Source organism: Pongo pygmaeus, chromosome 5, assembly GCF_028885625.2.
Source record: "Pongo pygmaeus isolate AG05252 chromosome 5, NHGRI_mPonPyg2-v2.0_pri, whole genome shotgun sequence".
In the NCBI taxonomy this organism is placed as follows: domain Eukaryota; kingdom Metazoa; phylum Chordata; class Mammalia; order Primates; family Hominidae; genus Pongo; species Pongo pygmaeus.
The window spans coordinates 13,408,741-13,421,039 of NC_072378.2; the positions used below are offsets into that span (position 1 = coordinate 13,408,741).

The 12,299-nt window shown below is 47.9% G+C and overlaps 1 protein-coding gene across 1 annotated transcript in view; it reads right to left on the reverse strand.

Moving 5' to 3' along the window:
• Window positions 1-11,000, reverse strand: part of GFOD1 (Gfo/Idh/MocA-like oxidoreductase domain containing 1) — a 129,040-nt gene extending 118,040 nt beyond the window's left edge. The window contains exon 1 of the mRNA XM_054491815.2: window positions 10,006-11,000. Within this exon, the coding sequence (XP_054347790.1) occupies window positions 10,006-10,258 (253 nt within the window). The 5' untranslated portion in view covers window positions 10,259-11,000. The remainder of the gene's footprint in view (window positions 1-10,005) is intronic.
• Between the last annotated feature and the right edge of the window lie 1,299 nt (window positions 11,001-12,299).

Here is a 12,299-nt window from a genome sequence, read left to right on the forward strand (position 1 = left end):
AAAATTAGAGACTGGAAAATTTTTTTAAATCATAACATTTTAATGTAAAGTTATTTTTCCTGCACTTTTTAATTCTCCACAGTAGGATATCAACAATTCTCAAGGAAAGTCTAAACCCCAAGGCATCCCAGACTTGCCCAAACCCTGGAAGTCAAAGACATGTAGACGGGTATAGAATTGGTCACGGTGAAGTGTCACTACGGCTCTCAGTGGTGAGTATGACAGCCTCTTTCCCAACATTCTCCTTAGCTCAAGTCTGAACCCAAAAGAACGCTGGCTTTCCAGGTCTCCTGCTTTGAGGACAAGTGCTCAGAGGCCTGCTGCTCTCCTAGGGGGCCCACACCCACCAGCAGAACCAACCAGAGCAGTTTCTCCACCGACGCGTCTTCCAGGTGTCTCCTCGCTCAGCTTGCCTAGCCAGGTGGCCTTGATCCAGGCAAAATCTGTATTAGTCAGGGTTCTCCAGAGAAACAGAACCAATAGGGTGTGTGTGTGTGTGCGTGTGTATATAGATGAGAGATTTGTTTTAAGGAATTGGCTCGCACAATTGTGGGGTTGGCAAGTCTAAAATGTGCAGGGCAGGCAGGCAGACAGGCAGGCTGGAGACCCAGGGAAGAGGTGATGTTGCAGTTTCCAGTACAAAGGCAGTCTGGAGGCAGAAATCCTTCTCCCTCAATCTTTTCCTGACTCCTGGCTCCTTCAAGCCCCTAAGACAATACTTGAGCAGAAACGGCTATGTCTCGTGGCACTCCTGTGACCTGCTGCACACACTGCCCAGGAGGCTCTTGGTAAAGGTCTGCAAACCTACCAGGACCACAGAACTCCATGCGGTTGGTCATAGTTTATCTACTTTCCCATCACACTCTTCAAAATATATATGTCTTAAATTTAATAATAATTTAATAATAATAACAAGGTTGGTATTAATGGATGATCACATCTATCATTTCTTTCACTGTTTTGCTATGGTTATTATCAAAACAGTGAAATGCCAAATGTGTATTTCACAAAGTGGATAAAGAACCTACACAATCAGGCCAGGCATGGTGGCTCATGCCTGGAACCCCAACACTTTGGAAGACTGAGGCGGGTGGATCACTTGAGGCCAGGAATTCGAGACCAGCCTGGCCAACATGGCAACCCCATCTCTATCAAAAATACAAAAATTAGCCAGGCGTGGTGGCACATGCCTGTAATCCCAGCTACTTGGGAGACTGAGGCACAACAATTGCTGGAATCTGGGAGGTGGAGGTTATAGTGAGCTGAGATCACGCCACTGCACTCCAGCCTGGGCAACAGAGTGAGAATCTATCTCAAAAACAAAACAAAACAAAGAAACAAAAAAAACCTACACAATCAAGAAATGTCTACATTTGGTTTGTTGTTTGTTGTTTTTGTTTTGAGACAGAGTTTTTTTCATTTTGTTGCCCAGGCTGGAGTGCAATGGTGCAATCTCGGCTTACTGCAACCTCCACCTCCTGGGTTCAAGCGATTCTCCTGTCTCAGCCTCCCGAGTAGCTGGGATTACAGGTGCACAACACCTCTCCCAGCTAATTCTTGTATTTTTAGTAGAGACAGGATTTCAGCATGTTGGCCAGGCTGGTCTCGAACTCCTGACCTAAGGTGATCCACCACCTCGGACTCCCAAAGTGCTGGGATTACAGGCGTGGCCATCACGCCCAGCCGAAATGTCTATATTTGTAATAACTTCCACCATCTAGATTCTTAGAATCAGCACTTTTTTTGGAGAGTGCAGCCCAGATCACAATAACTGCTCTTAACAATCCCTCCACCCCTCCAGCAGGGTGGTCTCGGCAGCATTTGGTGATGTATCCCCCACACTGTGGGTAACCACAGGAAAGGCTGAGCAGGGAGAAAGCATCTGGTACAAACAGAGACAGCTGGGTGCAGGGGCAGGGCTGCACCTTTCAGGTGGCTGAACCTGTCATGTTCATATTTGGGAGCTGTGTGTGGACAATCTTTCACCCACCACATGAACCTGTGAAGCAGAGGATGCTGGTGTAGAGAGGGGTGAATGAGGAAGCAGACACACAGAGAGAAGCAGAATAAAATTCAGAGGGTTTCTGGTTTCCAGGTATCTACTAAAGCCCTGCTGCAGCCCTGTTCCTGCGTCATGTGGGAACCCCCCCAAGCACCCCCACTGCAAGGGATAGTAAATCTTCACAGCAGCATGGCAAGCTCTTGGTAACCCCATCAGTACCTTTGAGTGATCACGTAGCTGTGAAGCAAGTACTGGATTCACAGCAAATATGACACCTGAAGCTTGGCTTAGGTACCGCCCCTTTACAAAAAAAAGAAAAAATTTAAATATATTCTCTGAGTCTTGCAGGAGGGAATCATCTCTTCAAAAAATATTTTTTAAAAATCTTCAAAAGCACCATTTGGAAGAGTCTAAAGAACTACTCATTTAAAAACTTTTAAAATTTTTAAAAAGAACTAACTGCATTAGGGCAAAGTAAAAACTACTGTTTATTGAGCTTGATGCAGAGAGCTGAGGGCAGCCACCAGGTAGGTCTTTATATTTTCCCCCTCATTTTAGTTATCACACCAACCCTATATGATAGTGTTAGCTGTGTGTTATTGGTAAGAAAACTGAGGCTCAGGAAGGATGGTTACGACTCCCAAAGTCACACAGTAGTAACCTGTCAACCTTTCCTTTCATTGATGAGTGTTATGAAGCACAAGATCTTATATAATGATGCTCTTTCCTGGGCTATGATTGCCCTGAATCAAATATATAACTAAGTGCCTGTATATTTCATTCTTGGTGAAACCCTTAAAACATGCTATTGACTTCCACTTTTTGTTGTTGTTCTTCTTCCCCAGTTTAAGGTATCAAAATGTCCAACTTCTTCATTTAGCTTCTTCTCCCTCCAATGGAAACTTCTGCAGAATTGCACATTATCAAAGCCAGATATCATCAACAAAATAATTGTTCAACTGCTCCTAATTTCAGTTAGATGAAATGAGATTGGTGATGCTTGACTTTTCCTAACAATAAATTGAGTGATTTCTTTCATTTACCTAATGCCCAAGGGCTTCCTCGGCTCTATGACAAATTGATAGACCAAAAATCATTTCACTCAGTGCTCAGGGGCAGGAACCCAAAGAGAAAAATGCAATCACCTTTTTCACATAGATCCAGAAGAGACCTCAAGCAAGAACTGGAAATGCAGGGTTTGCTAGGATGTCAGAATGGCTGCTGTCAAGTCCAAGTGCATCATGAGCATTATCTGCAGCCTTATTTCTGCTGGTGTGGCAATGCTGGCCAGCAAAGTCCTCTCTCAACCCCATTTCCTCCTCGCTCCCTCACCTCTGTTCCTAGCAGCCCTATTCAACATGAAGCAACTGCTGACACCATGAAGAAGGACAGAAAAGGGCCAATTGCTCCAGGTCCTCAGCTGATGACGCCAAACAAGTTGGGACAAGATCAATGTGCAGCAAGATCAAAGCTCAAGGAAACCCTGTGGCCTTACTCACCACCCCAAAAGAGCCTTGCACTCCCATGGAGAAACTTCACCAAGAGAGTCTGCACTGCTGTCTCCAAATACACAGATCATGAAAACAGATGTCATCACATTCCACACAAGGCAACAGGTATTTTAGCACGGTTCCCCTGCCAAGTTAATTACTCACAGGAGGGTATGTCTTCTGTTCCCAAAGGCAGAGAGCTATCTCATCTCTACTGTCTGACTGTTCCAGCATCCACACTGCCTGAGGGCTGGATAGAAATTCTGAATCTCAGGTCCCACCCAGGAATCTGTTTTTTATTTTATTTTGAGACAGGGTCTCACTCTGTCACCCAGACTGGAGTGTAGTGGTATGATCTCGGCCTTGACCTCCAGGCCTCAGGTGATCCTCCCACCTCAGTCTCCCAAGTAGCTAGGACTACAGGCATGCACCATCATGCCTAGCTAGAGACAGGATCTCACTATGTTGCCCAGGCTGCTCTCGAAGTCCTGGGCTGAAGCAATCCTCCTGCCTCCGTCTCCCAAAGTGCTGGGATTATAGGCGTAAGCCACTGTGCCTGACCTAGAATCTGTTTTTTGATAAGATCCCCAGGTGATACAACCACACATGAAAGTTTGAGAGGCATTCGGCTACTGCATACAGGAGGATAAGAATACTGTGTTAATTGACACATTCTGTTTAGAACCATTTGCCTTCCCCCAGGCATACTTGTATTCAATGAAAATGCATTCATTTGTCATTCAATAAATATTTATAGTGTGTCTACTAGGTGACTAAGTGTCTGGCACTGTCTAAGGGAGATAAGGGTACCCTGGTGAACCAAGCAGACACGGGTCCTACCTCCAAATAACTCACATTCTAGCTGGGGAAACAAATAGCAAGCAAGAAAACAACCAAGCAAATGAAAGAGATCATGACACACCATGAAGAGTGTTACCAGGAAGAGAAAGAGGATGACAGAAGCAGGACTGAGGTTGGAGGAGAAACTTTTAATTGGGAGGGGAGGATCCAGAAAGGCCTCTCGCCCAAAGTAACCTGTAAGCTGAGACTTGAAAGTGAGAATGAGCTAGCCATTCCAAAAAGTGAGGCAAGAACCTTCTGGGCAAAGGGATGAGCTGGTGCAAAGGCCAAGAGTCAGGAAAGAGATTGGCATGTGAGGAACAGAAAAGAGGCCAGGTGGCCGGAAAATGGAGTCCAGGAGTGTGTGAAGCCTTCCAAGAAGTGGGAGAGATGGATAAGGCAGGGCCATTTCAGGCCAAGAAAGTCATGTCAAGGAGCTTGGATGTTATTCTAGGTGCTGTGGGAGCCACTGAAAGTGGAGAGTGATACCTTACACATACACACACACACACACGTGTGCACATGTGCTCACTTTCCCCACTGTACAGAGTAGACTGCATGAGAAACAAGACTGGACCCAGGCAGGCTGGCTTGGGGACACAAAGGTGAGTGAGGCTTCTTTGCCTTGTCTGCGTCCTGACCGTCAAGACGCTTGCTGGGAGAGGCAACAAGGAAATTGACAAAAAATACACTGTCATTTTAGGTGCCAGTTAATTAGGCAATATCTTTGTTAAATGTAATCAGCATGTACTCTCTGACCAGCAATTTACACATCTATCCCACAAACAAGCTGGCATGTGTGCAAAATGACATATGCTCAAGATTATTCATTACACGGTTGTATAAGCAAAAATTGGAAACAACCTAAATGTTGAGTAACAGGGAACTGCTTAAATAAATATTGACGTATCCATACAATGAAATACTAGGTAGCCAAAAATAGGAACAATAATACTTTCACATTCAGAGTTTCATATATTTGTGTATATGTAAAATATATGTATATATTATATGTTATATATCATAATATATATAAAAATGTGCATATATGTATATCTATAAATATGTTAATATATGTATATATACAAATGTGTATATGTATATGCTGTATATGTAAAGATATAAAATAATATACATAAATTTAATAATCCATATTAACTGATTAAATATAATTAATTTATATTAATATTTATATTGCTTAACATTGATCATATTGCTATATTAATTTATGTAATAAATTTAATACATTTAATATATTTTTAAAATAATATTTAAATTTTAACATATATAAATTTTCAAGCTAATATTGTTGCATGACAAAAGCAAGGTCCATAAGAATGAATGGCATGCTACCAACTGTGTAAAAGGTTTTTAAAATTCCCACACAGGCCAGGTGTAGTGGCTCACACCTGTAATCCCAGCACTTTGGGAGGCCAAGGCGGGCGGATCACCTGAGGTCAAGAGTTTGAGACCAGCCTGGCCAACATAGCGAAACCCCGTCTCTACTAAAAAATACAAAAATCAGCTGGGTGTGGTAGCACACACCTGTAATCCCAGCTACTCGGGAGGCTGAAGCAGGAGAATCACTTGAACCCAGGAGGTGGAGGTTGCAGTGAGCCAAGATCGTGCCACTGCACTCCAGCCTGGGCAACAGAGTGAGGCTCCGTCTCAAAAAATAAAATAAAATTAGATTAAATTAAATTAAATTCCCATACATATACTTGCCAGGATATACCTTGAAAAATATATATTATTTTTAATACTTTCACATTCAGAGTTTCACATATTTGTTTATATGTAAAATATATGTATATATTGTATGTTATATATACATATATATTTGTGTATATGTAAAATATGTGTACATATTATATGTTATATATACATCTATATATTTGTGTATATGTAAAATATATGTATATATATGTTATATATCATCTATATATTTGTGTATATGTAAAACATGTGTATATATTATATGTTATATATACATCTATATATTTGTGTATATGTAAAATATGTGTATATATTATATGTTATATATACATCTATATATGGCCTTGAATGGGAGACATAAACAACCGGTAATAATGATTGCCTCCTGTCCAAAGACAGGGACTGGGGGACATTCGGTCTTCACTGTGTACTTTTATAGCATTTGAAACTTGTACCACATGAATATATAGCCAATTCAAACTAACTAAATAAAATTTAAATGTTAAATGAATGCCTTAAAATAGGTGCTAGGCAAGATGGGGGTACACAGTGCTGAGACAACAGAAGGGTATGTAGGATAGGGGGTTTGAGGGAGAGGAAGCGGTAACTCTTGGGCTGAGTATTGAAGGGCGAACATGGAAGGAGACGTCAAGGGACAAGGAAGTTCCTGACACAGACCTGGACATGTGCGCCAACAGGGCCCATTCAAGGAAACCCCAGCAGTGTGGGCTCACTGAAGCCCTTGGGTTCGGGAATGGCCACCAGGACGTGAGGCTGGGCTCACTTCAGGATGTGAGGCTGGGCATGTCATGCCAATCAGCTGGGGCTTTTCCTGAAAGGGGAAACAATGACATGACCAGGTCTCTAGCACTGCCAGGTACTCCATACCTGGCAGCAGTGTGGATAGTGGCTAGAGGCAGGGTTGGGTGAGGTGGACTGGAACCTAATTCAGAAACTACGTAAGGACCTGACTTCTATGGGGAACAGACACAGAGAGTTTCAGATGGCATCAACCAGGTTTAGGAACCGATTCCAGGGCTCCGATGAAAAAGGAATAAAGGACAACTCCAACAGTCTCACCTGGGCTGCCATGATCTATGGCAGAGGAACAGGTGCAGCTGATGAAGAGGAAGAAATGACTCTGGGGGAGGTAGAGTGCTGGGTTCAAATCTCTAGCCATAGGTCCAGGAGCAATGTGACTCAGGTCTCTGAATCTCAGTTGCTTCATTTGTGAAATGGAGCTAATATCTATCTTAGAGGATTATTTTAGTCATGAAATGAAATGCTTCATACACAGCACTTACCATGCTGCCTGGCACACAGTATATACTTAATAAGAGGCAGCCTTGGACAGCGTAGAAAGTACACTTGGTAGAAATGTCTCTACAACAGAGGAATGCCTATTCACTAAGGTAGGGATTTTGAGGAAATTTTTAAAAATTAAAGGAGGATGTGTGTGAATCAATTGATCTGAAGTTTCATTTCCCTGTGGTCCCTAGACCAGCCCCTTACTTTGACAGGCCTATGACCACTTATGAGTGTGGATCGAGGGCCACAGACCTGTCACCCTCACTGGGCAAGCAATTCAAAGTCCAGGGCTTTGCTAAAAGGACAATTTACCAGGACGAGTCAGAGTAGCTAGTTTCAATTCCAGGCAAACACTCGTATCTATACACTCCCAACAGCCAGATCAGCCTGATAACTGTTTGGGGTTTTTCACTTCCTATGTTGTATGTGTTGAACCTTCGACAGTGACTGTAAAGCAAACCAAGACGACCATCCCACTGTGCACTCGCAGGGGCACCCTGCAAAAGAAGGAGTTAAAAAAAGAAAGAAGAAAGAAGCTCAAAACCTACCCTAAAAACATGAACAAAACCCTATTCTGTCATCACCATTATTAAACTAGGTCTATTATGCCTCTTATCGTTGGTTTTGAAGAGGTAACAGACATGTCTTGTTAATTAAAGTCACAAGGATATTTGAAAAATAAGAACAGAAGAAGTATCCAGAAATGTCTAATTTGTGTCACATCTCCTGAAACCAGAGCCCCCAGACACTTTCATGGCCAAGGTCCCAGAGACAGCCAGAAAACAAGGTCACCCTTGTTCCCCAAATTGCCACCCTCCTGCTCTAGGTTTGCTCTGTGGGTCTGAACCCAGGACAGGAACCGCCATCTTTATGGTGGAGAAACGATGTTACAACATGGTCTTTCAGATATGACCAGTCCTAAGCTCTCCAGTATACGCAGGGCTCATGAGGGACCAGTTTTGTACAAATTGCACTAACAGAATTATACCATAAGATGGTTATAAAATATCTGATATGCAAAGAGGCAATGTAAACAAGGGAGTTATCCACCCAACATACATGTTCCATTAAACAGAAAATAAATATTAGCCAGACTCAATGGCATTCAGTTCAAGGCCAAAGAAACAGGCCACAAAGGGCAGACACTTAATAAAATTAATTGACAATTAAAACTGACAATGTGGGCAGCCTCCTTAGGAATTCTATCAGATGTTGCATCTGAGTCAATAGCCAAGTGGCCTGATAAAAATGCCTTTCTATGGAGAAAGAGTTTTACATTCTGCTCATAGCTCTTCGAAGACAGAATTAAAACACACGTATATTTCACCTACCCTGAATCCATACCCATTTTTAAAAAATAAAACAGTCTTCCCAAGACTACATAACTTCCGGTTGGTTTCTGGATGGGTTGGTTTCTGGATGTTGTCTCTGTTCCTTCGCAGCTCCTCCCTTCTAATCTGTTCTACTATTTGCTTCATCTGGTTATAAGCTTTGTGTTTTTCCTCACCAATAGAGACTTCAGCTTTCAAAGGTGAGCTGCTAATTTTCTTGGAATTGTAAGATCAAGCAAGCTTCCTGGGATTGTTTTAGGATATGTGTAAGAACTGATGATGAACAAAACATGCCCTTCTCTTTCCCCTGAGCATAGGCTGAGAGGCTGCTACTCTGTCCTCAGAGATTGTTCAGACTGCCTGGGAGTTGAGGGGAGCAGGGACCAGATGGTGAGGCACCCTGAACTCATCTCCAGCCCGCGGGTCAACACTGTGCCTTCTGAAACTATTCCTGAAGGCGATTAGGGAGGGCCTTTTCTGATGCAAAGCATCCATGCCTCTGGAGCCACTGCGCCCATCCTCCTAAAAATTTTAAATCTATTACTCCAAATTAGGGCAGAAGACATTTCCCGGGAGGCTGCAGTCAAAAGTTAAAACCCCCTGGTTTTACCAAATCAGTCTTTACTAACCTATGACGCCTCTGAAAACATTCTAATACATCATCACCCCCATCCAACCACTCCCACCATCCTTGCCTCCAGCGCAGACGAAGTAATTCCAGCCGATGGTCACAACTGCAATCTCACGCTAAACTAACTCACAGCAGAAAGAAACAAACGACCCTAGCAGGGCGCCACAGCTGCTGAAGGGCAGGTCCTCTATCGCACCCAAGAAAACCCGAAACACGTGTGCGGCCCTTTATTCAGGCGTTTCTGGGCGCGCACTCGCCTCTCCCAGGCGCGCGCGCGCACAACCCTCCTCCACCCCCCACCCCCCCCCACACACACACACTTGGACACTACACACACAGCTGAGGACTAACTTTCCTCTTCTCGCGGAGCACCCCATCCCCTGTTATCGGCATCTGATCTTCCTAGTTCGGATCCCCGGAACATATGCCTCCTCCAGCCTGCAAGCTACACACGTGGGGAAGCGCGTCCAAGTGGTGCCAGGAGGCAGGAGGGAAGCGCAAAGGTGGGGAAGACCGGGGACGAGGAAGGAGGGAGCTCTGAGTCGGATCTGGGATCTCAGATCCCCGGGGCAGCGTAGATGCAGGGTAAGCTTCTGGGATGCGGAGAGAGAAAGGCAGCGGGGAAGGAACCCAGAGAAGGTTAAAGGGCGGAGGTGGGACGGAGGATGCGGGGTAGGGGTCGCTCACCTAGGGTTTTGACAGCGATCTGTCTGGTGAGGGGCGGCGGCAGGTTAATGCACACCAAGTCCACGTCCTGATGCAGCAGCACCTCATCAATGCGGCTAGTGTAGAAGGGGACACTCATCTCCTTGGCCAGCTCCTCCGCTTCTTCCTGCGTGCGGCCCCACAGAGCCTTCACCGCGAAGCCCTCGTCTTTCAGCAGCGGGATGATGACACGGGCCGTGAGGCTGGTGCCGAACACGCCCACCCCGGGAAGCATGGCTGCTGAGAGCCGCCTGGTTCTGCTTCTACTCGGATCTCCAGTCCAACGCGCGCACACACCCGCCTCTAGCCAGTCCTGCACCCGGCTCCTGTAGCCAATCTAGCCGCGGTGCGCCAGCCGCCGTGCACCGGGCAAGGCGCCTGGGTGCCCAGAGCGCACCGAGCTGCAGGCGGAGCAAGCTCGGGGCGCCTCAGAACGGTGACTGCGGCAGTGTCCGCCACGCGGGGCTCGCGTCCTTCCTGGAGTAGGCGGCAGGGACCCCCCCAGGGCGCCGGAGGCTTCGAAGCCCCCTGGAGTCCCGGCTCAGGCTGCGCTCCCGCGGCAGCGCCAGTCCGCTGCGTGCGCCGCGCCAAGGCCGCTCCATGGCCGGCTCATCCCCGCGGCCGCGCCGCCGCAGCCCGGGACCGGCTCTCTCCCGCGTCGTTTGCGCAGCCGGCGAATCGCACACACAAACGTCTACACCCTGCCAGAGCACGGAACCGCTCCGCTGGGGAGTCTCCCTTCTCCCTCGCTCTCCGTTGGGAATGAAATAATCCCGCGGCCGCCAGGAGGCCGGCTAAGGATGCGGCCCGGAGCGCGCCGGACTGGGATCCCGAGCTGCAGCGCGGCAGCGGCGGCCACGACCCGGCGCCAGCCTCCTCATTCTGCTGCCATGTTCGCTCGCCTCGCGGCTCGGGCGGCCTCGGCCCCAGGCCGGCTCGGGCTCTGGGATCCCGCGGGGACGAGGGCGGAGTTGGCGAGTTTGGCTGTCAGCGGCCGGTGTTCCTGCACCGCCCTCGCTGCAGCGCCGCGCGCCATTGGCCGCCGCGCGCCGCCCCCGCCCCCGCCGCCGCTAGCTCCGGGTGCGCGCTGCGCCCGGGCCCCGGGAGCCCAGCCCGGCTCCTCCCCCGCCCCGCCTCGCTCGCCTCCTGCCCCTCCGCTTCTTCCCTTTCTTTGCCCTCACCATCTCCTCCTCCCTGCTTCACTCCAAACCCCGCCCCAAGCAAGCAAATACATCTATCTAGGCAGAGTGCGCCCTAATAGGTTAGTCGCCTGTCCCTTGGAAGAGAGCAGTGGGCGCCTTGGCCTGAGGTAGGTGAGGGGACCCGGCGAGGTGCGAACAGCCGGTAATAATAACCTCGGCTCCCGGAGCGTTTTTTGCGTGCTGAGCATCATACTAACGCCTTTCCAGGCATTGTCCCTTTTAGTCCTCGCAGCAACCTAAGGTTATTGGAAACCCATTTTACCAGTGATGTGAATGAGCCGCAATGAAGGCTAAGGGACTTGCGCAAGGTGACATATGTAAGCAACAGGCCTGCGATTGGAATCCAGGCCCCAGAGTCTGGGCACGGAACCGCAGACTTCTACGGTCTCCTTCCAAGCTAGCCTGCTCCAATCGCGCGCCCCCGCTTCGGCCGCGCACGCAAGGTTCAGCCGCCTTCTTCCAAGACAGTCCAGTCTTGGCGGGCTCCCATCTGCCTCCCTCCTCCCGCGCCCCAGGCCCGTGCCCGCCCCCGCGTAGACGCTGTGGTGTGGACGGCCGCAGCGGGGCAGGGGTCTCCGAGGCCGCTGCGGCACGTGCGTCTCGTGTCTAGCTTTCGAGACGGATATGTCGCCCTGGCCACATGCCACGCCCGCCTCTTGCTTCGGCTCTTGTTGCCGTCGCCACTTACCGCAGCCTTTACTTCTCCCAGCTTGCCCCCACCTCCACCCCCCTGCACCCTTGCCAGGCCCTCGAGGGGGCACTGAGGGGGACTGGCCAAGGCTAGCCCCGCACCTCTGGAGCCATGGGGACTCTGCGTCTGTCTGGTTTTGCGCCATATCCTTGGCACCTGGCGCACTGCCTGCCCTGTATGTAGTAGGCGCTCAATAAACATTTGCTAAATAAATGAATGCATATTCATCGAATGCCCGCTTCGCACCCATTTGGTGCAGGGAGAGGGGACTAAAAATTGAAAGGCACGTCTTCTAGCTGAAGGTCTCTGGAGAGGTCATGGGTCAGGTCATGTTCATCTCCTGTCTTCAGCACTGGGCTCAATGTAGCACATGGTCTGCCGCA